Genomic DNA, 12,075 nt, shown 5'->3' with positions numbered 1-12,075 from the left:
CGACTAGGACGAAGTTGTCCCGTCAAAGAAACTTGGATTTGCTGGGATATCACTAGTGAATGGGGGGCTCCTGAAATAATAATAGAAGAAATCATTGAAAATACTGAGAGAAAACAATCCAAGAACCACCCGCTGTCACAGTTAAGTAACTTATATTCTGAACTGACAGGGGAGATAGATGGAAATTTTGAGCTCCCGGCAATGGGACAAAATCTATTTGTTGATCTAGCAGAAAAAATTGCTAAAGGGTTAAGAGTAAGTCGATGTTGGGTATGTGGAGGGCCTTTAATGGCAGAAGAATGGCCCTGGAGAGGTTTTAGTCTGGATGCCCAAGAAATACTCAAAGGAAATTACACATTTTCTCATAATAAAGTGAATAGGCCAGAAGGATGGATATTAAGCTCCACAGTAATAGGGAGAGATTGTATACGGAGAACAGGACCACATTTTGTGTACCCAGTTGGAGAAACCCCTTGCAAGCGAACCCTAAAAACCAACTCCACTCACAGTGAGTATTTCCCACAAGCCCCAACTAGCTATTGGTCAGAAGAAAAGAGCCCCAACTGTGAGTGGGATGCGAACAAAAAACTGTATCAATGTAATAAAACCAAAGTAAACCCTTTTTCCGGAATAACGGAAATATCAATATTTTGGGAAAATGCTGATAGCCTGTCCAAACATTTTTGGAAAGCGCCAAATGGACTTTTTTGGATTTGTGGAAAAAGGGCATATACAGTCCTACCAGAAAATTGGAGGGGTTGTTGTACCATAGGAATAATTTTGCCTGGATTTTTCCTATTACCCTTGGAGAGTGGAGATGAATTGGGAGTCCCGTTATATGACTCCCTTAACCGAAAAAAAAAGAGAAGTAAAAGGGAGAGCACCTTACATTGGGATTAAAGAACACTCAATAGGGGGAACCCAAAAATGGGGGGAGGAAGAATGGCCTCCTGAGAGAATTATTGAGTATTATGGACCAGCCACATGGGCACAAGATGGTACATGGGGTTACCGTACACCCATTTATATGCTCAATCGAATTATACGACTCCAAGCTGTAGTAGAAATAGTTATAAATCAGACCGCAAAGGGATTAGAACTAATAGCTGAACAACAGCGCCAAAGTAGAGCAGCCATATACCAAAACAGATTGGCCCTAGACTACCTTTTGGCAGAGGAAGGAGGAGTCTGTGGGAAATTCAACACCTCAGACTGCTGCTTACAAATTGATGATAACTATGAAGCTGTAATGGAAATAGCCTCCAACATCCGAAAAATCACCCATGTCCCTGTTCAAAAATGGAACTCCATAGTTGACGGAGAATGGTGGGCTAACTTCTTTGGGGGGGTATGGTGGAAAAAAGTGGGATTCTTTTTATTATGTGCTGTCTCTGGACTGTTGTTCATACCCTGTCTAATCCCATGTTTTATGAGATTAATTTCTAGTGTTGTCCAAGGGATGCAATTAACTGCCATGCCAATGGATCCAAAAACCACTACAGCTAGAGACCCAGAAATCCAGAAAATCATGATCTTGCGACCAACCCCCAGACAGACGAAAGGCATGGAGAAAGCACGGAAAGCACTGCTCGAGTGGGAACTTGCCAAGCAAACGAAAGAAATGAATAAGGCACAAGATATACTAACTGAGTGGGAACGAACTCGGAAAACTTAAAGACAATCAACAAAACAAAAGACTTATAATAAAACCATGAATAAAGACAAAAAGGGGGGATTATGAGAAATAAAATAATCTGGTTTTATTATAAGTAAAGTTATGTAAGTAGGAAGCGGGGTGTTGGGACTTCCTTCTTACCTCCCATTTAATTTTATTTCAGGCGTCTCGTGAAGATTGTAAGGTGAAAGGCCCCGTCAGGGCTGTACACCAAGGGAATATTGCGGCTGAGGTAGGATACAATATATAAATGGAAAATTTACATCGGCCACGTGTCTTAGTGTGCAGGGGGGTCCCCCTGTACATGTACAGAGGGGTACGTCACCAATCAATCAAGATGTACAGGGGGTATGCCCTGAACCAATCAGGTGGGAGGGTGACACCCACCCGCCGGTTTGAAAAGTGCCCTTTTAAGGTAAAATGCTTGTTACCTGCTGAATATTCAAGATATTGAGTAACTGAAGGGTATAAAAAAAACACGGGCTCTGGGAGGGGCGTGCTTTTCCAGGCGGGCGGCTTGGGACTGCACCCAGCGCTGCAAATAAAGGATCCTTTTCTGTAAGTTTCCTTGTCCTGCGAAAGTTTTTTGCCGTTTCTATAAATTGACAGAAGAGAGTTTTCTCACACCTTGATTTAGCTGATGAAACATGGGATTTCTCATTATTCTTTCACAATAATCACTACATGAAAGTTTCTCACCTACATTGTTTCTATTCTTTTGTGTCTTTACAGCACAAGGAAAAAGAGGCAAACAAACAAAGAAGAAAAATGCTTAGGTCAGTGCAAGGAAAAATCAAAAACCTGAAGCATTTTGGGCACAAGGACCACACTGTAGTCAGGGCTGGGGGTCTCGCTGAGTGCTGCCAGGCAGTCAGTGCCCTTTCTGTCCCTGGGTAACCCCGTGTGTAAATGGGGGTCAAGTCTTGGGTTTTTTTTGCCATTTGTAATATTCCTGGTGCTGCCCGGGAGGAGTGACCCCTCCCTGTAGGACGGGCAAGAGAAGCTTTGTGCTTGCCGGAGGGGGCACGTGGAGTCTCTGGGCACCATTCCCGCTGGAAGCAAAGCAGGGCCTGTCAGCCACGGTCCCTGCCTGCTGGCGGTCTGACTGAGCGGGGTGACCGCCCTGCTCTGGGGCTGTGTTACAGCATTTGCCTTCTGGCAGCCTATGAAGCAGCTCAGCACACTGAGCCCTGAGGACCTCCATGCTCCAAGTCCACGGGACACTCTCATCCTCAGTGGCACCTCGGCAGGGCTGCCAGGGGCACACTGGTTGTCCAGTATTAGGCGGGACATCAGGAGGAATTTCTTCACAGAAAGGGTGAGCAGACATCGGAGCGGGCTGCCCGGGGAGGTGGTGGAGCCACCGTCCCTGGAGGTGTTTAAGGAGAGACCGGACGTGGCACTCAGTGCCACGGTCTAGTTGACGTGGTGGTGTTCGGTCATAGGTTGCACTTGATTATCTCCGAGATCCTTTCCAACCTTACTGAGTCTGTGATTCTGAGATTAAGGAAGCGCCGCCTCCGGCGCTGCCCCCCCGGCCCAGCCCGAGCCCCGCGGGCTCGGCGTTGCCATGGCGGCGGCGGGGGCGGACCCTTCGCGCTCCGGCAACGCGCGCGCACACCCGCCATTTAGGGGCGGGGCGAGCGCTACGCGCGGCGCGGACTCCGGAGCGATTGGGCGGGGCGGGGCGGGCGTGACGCGCGGCGCGGACCCCGCAGCGATTGGGCGCCGCCGCTGGCGCGCGCGCGGCGCTGTTGGCGGGAGGCGGTGGCTGCGGGAGCACCGGCGGCGGCGGCGGCAGCGCAAGATGGCGGTGGAGCCGCAGCGAGAGGCCGTGTGGCCCGAGGGCGCGGGGGCCGACGCGGGCTTCGTGCGCGCCGTGCTCTCGCTGCCCGAGAAGCCCGAAACCACTGTGCGCTTCTTCGAGCGCGGAGACTACTACACGGTGCACGGCGCCGACGCGCGGCTGGCGGCCCGCGAGCTCTTCCGCACCCGCGCCGTCATCCGGCAGCTGGCGGGGGCACCGGGTGGGTGGGGGCGCGGGGGAGCCCCGGGGGCGCGACTCGCCTCCCCCGGGGCTGGCTGCGGCGGGGCGGGACCCGGGTGGCCGGAGGGGAGCGGCGGGCGTGGTGGTGGCAGCTGCCCCTGGTAGCCCCAGGTAGCCCCTGGAAGCCCCGGTAGCCGGTGCAGCGGTGCCCCGTTCCCAAGGGCATGGCCTGCGGGGTGTCACAGGGATCTGGTGGTGTCTTGGGCAATAGGATTGCACGATATTTTCTGTACTAACTGAGGATGGGCCTCATAGCGTTCCATGGTGCAGGTGATGGGTAAATAATGGTTTATTATTTACCATTGAATAACGATGGCCTGCAGAAGTAAGTAACGTTTTATTATGAATTGCAGAAGGCTTTCTCTGCCATCCACCCACTGATGCTTTTCATTTATCTCCTGGTGTATGACAGCTTGCAGATGTTGGATGTAAGAGCATCAAGATAAATTATCTTGTCAGAAGAGACAAACCTTAGTATTAGCCTTAATCTCGAGGAACACAGTGTTGCTAAATTATTGGCTTGTACTTTGCAAAATAAACCTCTTTGTAATGAATGAAGTTTTCTTGTGTGTGCGCAATGGCACTAAAAACAGAATGACATTCTCATGCTCTTCACTTTCTATTGTGATGATCTCACATGTAAAAAAAATATACCAAAGAAACTCCAACCCCTCCTGAAAGCCACTAAGCTTGATGTGTCTTTCAGACTAGAAACACATGCACCAGTATTATTTTTGTATTCCATTCAAAAGTGATAATTTTGTAGGTATAATCATGTGATTGTGAGTTCAAGTTTTAAACCCTTTAAAGTCTTATCCACCATATCCAGTTTAAAGTCAGAATAAAACTAGACTTTTTACTTTCAGAATGATTTCAAAGCAAACATACAGATCAGCTGCCCCCCTGCTAGTGTATTATGCTGTCTCAACTGAAAAAATAAGAAAAATTGTGGGGTTTTGGATAGTTCTGCGCTGTGAAAGAAAACCTAATTATGTAGAATTAGGTTTTTTACCTGTTTCAAAAAAAAAAGTCGTACTAGATGTTTGAGGAGGAAAGAAAATGAAAAAATCCTGTCTAAAATAAAACCTTAAGATCCTATGGGTATGGAAAATCACTATTTAACATCTTTCACGTAAGGGAGGAAGGACCTCAAATGTGAGGAAGGCGTGCTACTAAAAAGAAAGATGTGATATTCAGTATCTATTGCTTGTACTTGGTATGTCATCCAGCTCTCATGTATCTGACACCAGTCTGAGTTAATTCCACTTCCCAATCTGGCAGAAAACTTAATGTACTCACCTGAAATCCCAATTTGATCAATAGTGGAACTGCCTAATTCTGTGAGTAGGCTGCTGCTGGAGGTGGAGTGGTAGAAGTTGTGTTGCTCCTCTGGGCAGCTGTGTGGAAATAAATTTGTTCAGCTGCATCATCTGCCTGGACACCTCAAGGAACAGAAGCAAGAAGTTTTTAAATTAAGCACTTCCTAAGTTAGATGTTCATGTAAACTATGAATGGTTTAGATTTTTTTGAGAATATATTGTTTTTACAGGATATATTGTGATAAAAGGGAAGTGTCTTGCTATCTTCTGAGTGTGATTAGGGTGGCAGTCTGTTCTGTCAACAAGGAAAACCTGTAGCAGGCTTCTATCACTCATTAGATCAAAATGTGTGAAATGTTAATTAGTAAACCAAGTCAAGAATATCATAATGAGAGGGGAAGGGTGAGGAGAACAGATCTCTTTGTATATATTACCATACAGATTTAGTGAAATTTGGAAATGAACACTGTTTTTATTTGGAGTTAGAGTATGCTTTCTTCATTACTTTTAACCAGCTGATTGTTTTGGGGTTTTGTCGTTTCATGGATTCTATGTGTTTGCTTGTTTGATATTAGAATAGTGGCTTTCCTGAAGGCCTTTCTTGGGGATTTTGATTACAGAAAATAATTTCTATGAACAATTAATAAGTGTCTTCTTTTTTTTTTCTTTTAGGAACTCAGAAACTTGAGAGTGTTGTGCTTAGTAAAATGAACTTTGAATCTTTTGTGAGAGATCTGCTTCTGGTCCGTCATTACAGAGTTGAAGTTTACAAGAACAAAGCGGGGAGCAAATCTGTCAAAGAAAATGACTGGTATTTAGCTTACAAGGTACACTGTTCAACCTTTCTTTGTAACTATGAGATGAAAGAAAAAAAACCCCATCAATCTTTCCTGAGTTTCTCTGCTTGGAGTTTTGGGATTTTAACGGACCGACAAGGGTGGTATGATGGTAAATCACTCATGTTTTTAATATGTTGGTTGTATATCTGTTATATATCACTGTATTTTCTACTGATATAAGGCTGAAAGAGCTTGTTCTGTGTCTTTGCCATAGGTTGGGAAATAAAGGAAACACAAAGTACTTTGCTCTGTGTAGATGATACGTAAAATTTGAATAGTTAAAAAATCGAACAGCTATAAATATTATATTAGTGGACTGTTCAGTACTTAGTTTTATCATTTGTTGTTCTTCTTAAAGACAAAAAAGAAAGTATGTGTATATACACGCCCTTAAAAAAGTATTTTTCTTTTTCTAAATAGGGTTCTCCAGGAAATCTTGCCCAGTTTGAGGAAGTTCTCTTTGCCAACAATGACATGTCCACGGCCGTTGGGGTTGTGGGGGTTAAGCTGTCTACTGCTGATGGACAAAGAGTAGTAGGAGCAGGCTTTGTTGACACCACGCTGAGAAAATTGAGTGTTTGTGAGTTTCCAGATAACGATCAGTTCTCAAACCTTGAAGCTCTACTGGTTCAACTGGGACCAAAGGAGTGTGTCCTACCAGGAGGAGACACTGCAGGAGAGATGGGAAAACTGCGACAAGTAAGAGAACCATGGTGGCTTACAGTCATACAAAACATTGTCTAAAAGCCCATATTCTAATTTATTAGCTAGGCTCTATGATTTGTGGAAAAATTAAGGACCAACATATTAACTTGAGGAAGTTTTGATTTACACAAATGAAATGTATCGTGTGTCTGTTGACTCACTTGATTTTGATCAGGAAAAGTTGTTCTAAAATCTTGTCTGTCATTCCTCTCTCTGCAGCCTAGCAGGAAATAAATATGTCTTCAGTGTTTGCTTCCATCTGTCCCCTGAATATTGAAGGTAATTGATAACTCTGTGTGTTTGTGAACAACAGGTCGTTCAGAGGGGAGGAATCCTGATTACAGACAGGAAGAAGGCGGATTTCACAACAAAGGATATTGTTCAGGATCTCAATCGCTTGTTAAAATCAAAAAAAGAAGAACAAAAGAATAGTGCAGCACTGCCAGAGATGGAAAAGCAGGTGAGCACAGAGCAATGTTTAATGTTCCTTTGTTTTTTAGAAGTGGAGTGGTATGTGCACCTGATGTGACCTGATCTCCTCTACACTCTTGCTGAAGTGTTTAGCAATTCTGCTCAGCCTGAGTCTGTGTCAAAGCTGGATACCAGGTGGTCCTGGAAAAAATTGAGAAAACCCTTCACTTATCTCTTTAAAGTAGTAAGCTCTGGTAAGCAAATAGACTGCATAAGAGGTGCCTCCTGTTCACAATCCATCTAGCCTAAGGACTGAAATACAGTTTGCATTACAGGAAAATAGGTATTTGAAAACAAAGTGATGTTTATGATAATATTTTTGTGTTGTCTTGTGGCTTAAGTATGTGATTTAGTGCCTGCATGTTTGTTCTTAGCTGCAAACAAGAGGCAATTTGTTGAGATAAACATGCTATAAAATGCCCTTCACTGCAGATGCTCACTGCAGGTGTAAGGTTCACAGTTATACTCCCTTAATGTGTCATTTCACAGCAGATTAAAATTTTTTCAAGTGTGTTGCAGCTGAACAAGTCAGTCATGCTGCTGCCTTTCTTTTGTAGTGGCACTAGAGTTTGTAATGCCATGCAGCAAGTCAGATCAGATCCTTGTTCTGGCTGAAAAGTAACCCTGAAACTATGCCCTGAGATGATCCATGATATCTCATTTATCTGCAGCAACTTGTTTGTGTTCCTGAGCTGGAAACATCCTGATAACAGCATTGGAAAGCTGGCAAGGTGTGCACTTCACATTTTGTGTATCAGATTATGCAAATGTGGTCGTTGCTCTTGCACCTACCTAGAAAGACGCTGCAGTGCCATGGAACATCCCTATGGAAATGAAGTCTTGTCAAACAGGATGAGTCTTTCATAGCCCTGCCAGAATTCACATGGCTCAAAGTCTTCCCCAGCTGTAATTTTCTAGGATCATTGATCAAATACTCTCAGATTCAGGAGTATTTCTAACTAGAATGTGATGTGTTTTTTTTAAAAACCTCCAGGTTGCTGTTTCATCCTTGTCAGCCGTTATCAAGTTTTTAGAGTTGCTGTCAGACGAGTCTAATTTTGGACAATTTGAACTGACTACTTTTGATCTCAGTCAGTATATGGTTCTAGATAATTCAGCTGTTCAAGCCCTCAACCTTTTTCAGGTAAGAAATACATACTTGAGTTAGTAACTGTTGTACAGCTACTTAGCTGCTTGCTAACTAGCCTAAATGCCCAGTCGCAACTCCCCAGATCCTGATTAATGGCAACTTGTGCATCTTAGCTTCGTTTTCATTTACCCCTGCTCAGTGTGTGATTTAAACATTTAAGTACTGTTACCACCTATTTTTGGTTTTGTTTCCTGTTAGTTTGTGTTAAATGTAGAAGTGAAGAACATCCAGGAGGTACGAAGTGGCCACAGTGTACAGTGCAGTGGGAAAAGCCATAGCAGTACCTCATGGTTTTAGCTGCTGAGGTTAAGCAGTGGGGGGAATGCTGTGTCTTTCCTGGGGTTTAGTCAGAGAAGTTCACATCTCCAGTGGCAGGAGCAGATTTGGGGTGTGGGAGGGGAAGAGAGTTGTGTACTTTTGTGGTATGATAGGGAGTGCCAAAGCACAGTTGCTTTATACAGTAGTGCTGTTTGGGGAAGAGAACACAAGCCTGAATTAGATGGTTATAGGGGAACATGTAGCATATGGCAGGAACACTGCTGGTAGTGACAGGAAGGGAGGGCTAGCTGCAGGGCAATGAACAGGACAGTACTTGAGAACATTCTGAAAGCACCATGTCATGCTAACTGGATGATGTCAATTTTACTTTTTTACGCACATTGTCTACAAATCCAAACAGATTACCAGGCTCCTTCATACCTCCCATCATGTCTGTTTTTCTGCTTTGCCCCTTTTTATAGTTGTAGGAAAATGTGGTGTGTTGTGTCAGCTTTTCTCTTTTGTTTCCACATTAGTAAGGCTTGGTTAGTGATCTTTGCTTGGACCTAATCCACTTGCGTTTCAGATTTATAGGAAGAAATCACAGATAATGGTCCCCTGTTTACCTTAGAGTGATTTCTAGATGAAAACAGGGCATATATTCAGCATCTGAGCTGGCTAACCCTGGAGAGAGAAGTTCTGAGTTTTATTTGGGTTTTGTTCTTTATTTCCTGGTTCTGTGCCACCATCTGGGGAATGAAGCGAAAATCATATCTCTTCTCCATATTTGTGGAGGTGTTCCAGGAAGTTCTGTTTTAGCTGCGTTCCTTTACAAGTCCTTGCAGGTGTTACACATTTTGTGATAGGAAATCCAGTGCCATGTCTATCTCTAGGAGCTTTGGAGCCAACGGTTTGCCATTTAGCAGGAAGCTGCCTCTGGGGAGGTTTTTGGACAGTTTGAGTTGCCCTGTGAGGTGTGTAGGTAAATATCTTACGGTGCAGCAGATGCAGTTGGTTATATGGAACTGTACCTTGCAAATGGAATGTGCTGAAATAGGTAATTTGTGTATAATGTCTGTACTCTGTGACACTGTCTTACGTTCAGAAATTTTTCATGTACAGTACTGTTCAGAAAACTGAAAATGGGCACATCCACTTTAGATATTAGATACTCCAGGGACTAAATGTGTCAGTATTCCTTCTCACTGTGTTCATTTCCTGTTGTTAGGCTTCTAGTTCTACATCCAAATTGTTCACAGGCATCCAGACCTGCTCCTGGCTGAATACTTGCCTGCTGTTTTAATTGCCGCTGTTCTTGTGTGGAGAGGGTTGAGATTTTAATTTCAAGTCAAGAGTTGAAACAAGCTTGATTGCTCTTTTTCGATAATAAACAAAATTTTTCCTTCCTAGCTGTTTGTGCAAAAACCAAACAAAACCTCAAGAAAAATGCCCAAAACTCTGTCTTAGGTCCAGCTAATATTAAACCTAAACTATAGATAGTAAACTATAGCCTGAACAGAGCAAGTTTAGAAATGTTTTGTAGCACTCCGAAGATGATCTGGGGAAGCATGATAGTTGAATAGAAAAAAATCCACTGACCTGTTCCTAAGTAACAAAGTTGTGTACCATTCATTGGGTGTCAATAAGCTTCACTAACTTTCTTTTTTTTCTTTTCAGAGTTCTGTGGAAAACGGGAATACTGCACAATCTCTAGTTGGTTTACTCAATAAATGCAGAACCCCTCAAGGACAAAGACTAGTTAATCAGTGGATCAAACAACCGCTTATGGACAAGAACAGAATTGAAGAAAGGTAACAGTATTATGTGTTTGATAGACTTACACAACTTAGTAACTATTTTATATAAGGCTCTTTCTTTTTAAGCACAAAATACTACAACCAAAGAATAATAGTGGTTGGAGGCTTTGGTGAGCTATCCTGTAATGCATCGTAGTGAGAGCAGAATATATTTTTCCTTGAGATGCAAAGTGACAGGTTCCTGTTAGATTAAATGCTTTTTACAATTATGTATTTTAAAGAGGAGGTACAATATGTTTAGATGATCAAAATGATTCAAATGATTCTGTGCCACAGGCTAAGGCAGTGTAGCAGCTGCTTCCTAACTGTCGTTAATACTGCAAGTACCCTGTCTGTGTAATAATATTTTGATGACACTTCAAGTTTAGCACTTAAAAAAAAAAAACCAAACAGCAAAACACCCAAACAATTAAGCAGTAGTAATATCTTCCTATTTCCAGAAAAAAAACTACTTTTGGTTTGGCAGTAGGTCACTCTTATCATATCTTGCCTAGATATTGTGAGCCCAAGTACAAGGGGTCTTTTTCTTTCTTGCTCTTTGATCCTGCTGTCACTGTGTGGCTGCCCTACCAGTAGATAGCAGTATCAGTTGATAAGAAGCCTTAGAGAATCTGGCAAGTCTCAGTCCTTCAGAAAGGAAAACTGCAAAGGTTCTATTCCTACTGTGTATGTTTGTCTTGGTTATGTTCACCATGCAAATACAAGTTTTTTGAACTCCTACTAAAAATAGCTGCATTCTTATGGTCTAAAACCAAACTTCATGCAACTCTAGTGATCAGCAGGTTAATGCATTGCAAAATGTGTATTAAAATGTATCTTGACAAAGCAGAAGAGGCTGGAAGACTGGATTTAACTTCGATAGCTTCTCTAACACTCATATTTTAGATGAGGCATTGCAGGTATGTCTGTATATGCTGTTGGGCTTTGGCACAGATCCCTACTACCGAAAAAGAAATTTTGGCTTGGACATGCTGATATTTAAATAAACTGTGTAGTAGTTGTTGTGGTTTAAGTCCAGCTGGCAACTAAGCACAGCCACTTGCTCACCACCATCAGAATGATAGTTTTCTCTCTAGATTTCTGGAGACTGAATTATTCTGCTTGTCTTCAGCAGGTTTTTCTACTTTTCCTAATTGTTTGCAGAACGAAGTGTAGTAACTTGATCAGAGCCCACTTAGAAATGTTGTTAATGTGACACTGAAATATTTGTTCCCGGGTTTATTGAATGCTACATCTTACCTCCTGCATGTGTTACAAAAGCTTTTATTGTTCTTGACTAAGTACCCAGGATCTTCTGCATCTGTCAGTTTTGGATCCTAAGATCTGATCCAAGTTTATTTTTAACCAATTTTTTGTCGGTTTTAAGATTTTGAAAGTTATAGCTCCCATTTTGTAATTTTCTTATGTCAAAGTAAACGTTGGAAATTTTAACTTTTGTGTCAGACATGTTTGCTCATTACTGTGCATCAGAAGTCTTACAAGTTTGGAAGAGATACACTGTTTTCTTTATAAAGCTGGGGTTGAGTTGTAGCAGAAAATGTAACTTGACCTGTTCTGTAGAGTTAAGATCATTTCCACCTTTTGTGCTGCGATTCTGTATGGCTAATGTTGACTGTGTTTAGGAAAAGCTGTATTTAAAGGAGGAGGGGAGTAATTAAATGGAGTTCAGTTCTTAGTGAGGCTTGTAAAGGTCAGTGTATCCAAGTGTTACGAAGTTGAAAGAAGTCCATTGATAACCTCCTGTATGTTGTCCAGCCATAGAGTCATTTGAGCTGTAATTTGTTAAAGGTTGTT

At 42.7% G+C, this 12,075-nt stretch overlaps 1 protein-coding gene across 2 annotated transcripts in view; it reads left to right on the top strand.

The window, feature by feature from the left end:
* The first annotated feature begins 3,449 nt into the window (after nt 1–3,449).
* The window catches only part of MSH2 (mutS homolog 2), a 46,709-nt gene continuing 38,083 nt past the window's right edge, over nt 3,450–12,075 (top strand). Inside the window, exons 1-6 of one of the 2 annotated variants that reach the window (XM_064647993.1) lie at nt 3,450–3,702; nt 5,714–5,868; nt 6,301–6,579; nt 6,899–7,045; nt 8,051–8,200; nt 10,142–10,275. In XM_064647993.1, coding sequence (XP_064504063.1) covers nt 3,483–3,702; nt 5,714–5,868; nt 6,301–6,579; nt 6,899–7,045; nt 8,051–8,200; nt 10,142–10,275 — 1,085 coding nt within the window. In that variant the 5' untranslated portion in view covers nt 3,450–3,482. The remainder of the gene's footprint in view (nt 3,703–5,713; nt 5,869–6,300; nt 6,580–6,898; nt 7,046–8,050; nt 8,201–10,141; nt 10,276–12,075) is intronic. The other variant, XM_064647994.1, reaches the window with a different exon arrangement.

The sequence above is a fragment of the Pseudopipra pipra genome, chromosome 3, assembly GCF_036250125.1.
Source record: "Pseudopipra pipra isolate bDixPip1 chromosome 3, bDixPip1.hap1, whole genome shotgun sequence".
NCBI classification, from domain to species: Eukaryota; Metazoa; Chordata; class Aves; order Passeriformes; family Pipridae; genus Pseudopipra; species Pseudopipra pipra.
The sequence above is the reverse complement of the archived record's forward strand: the minus strand, read 5'-3'. Positions and strand labels throughout refer to the sequence as shown.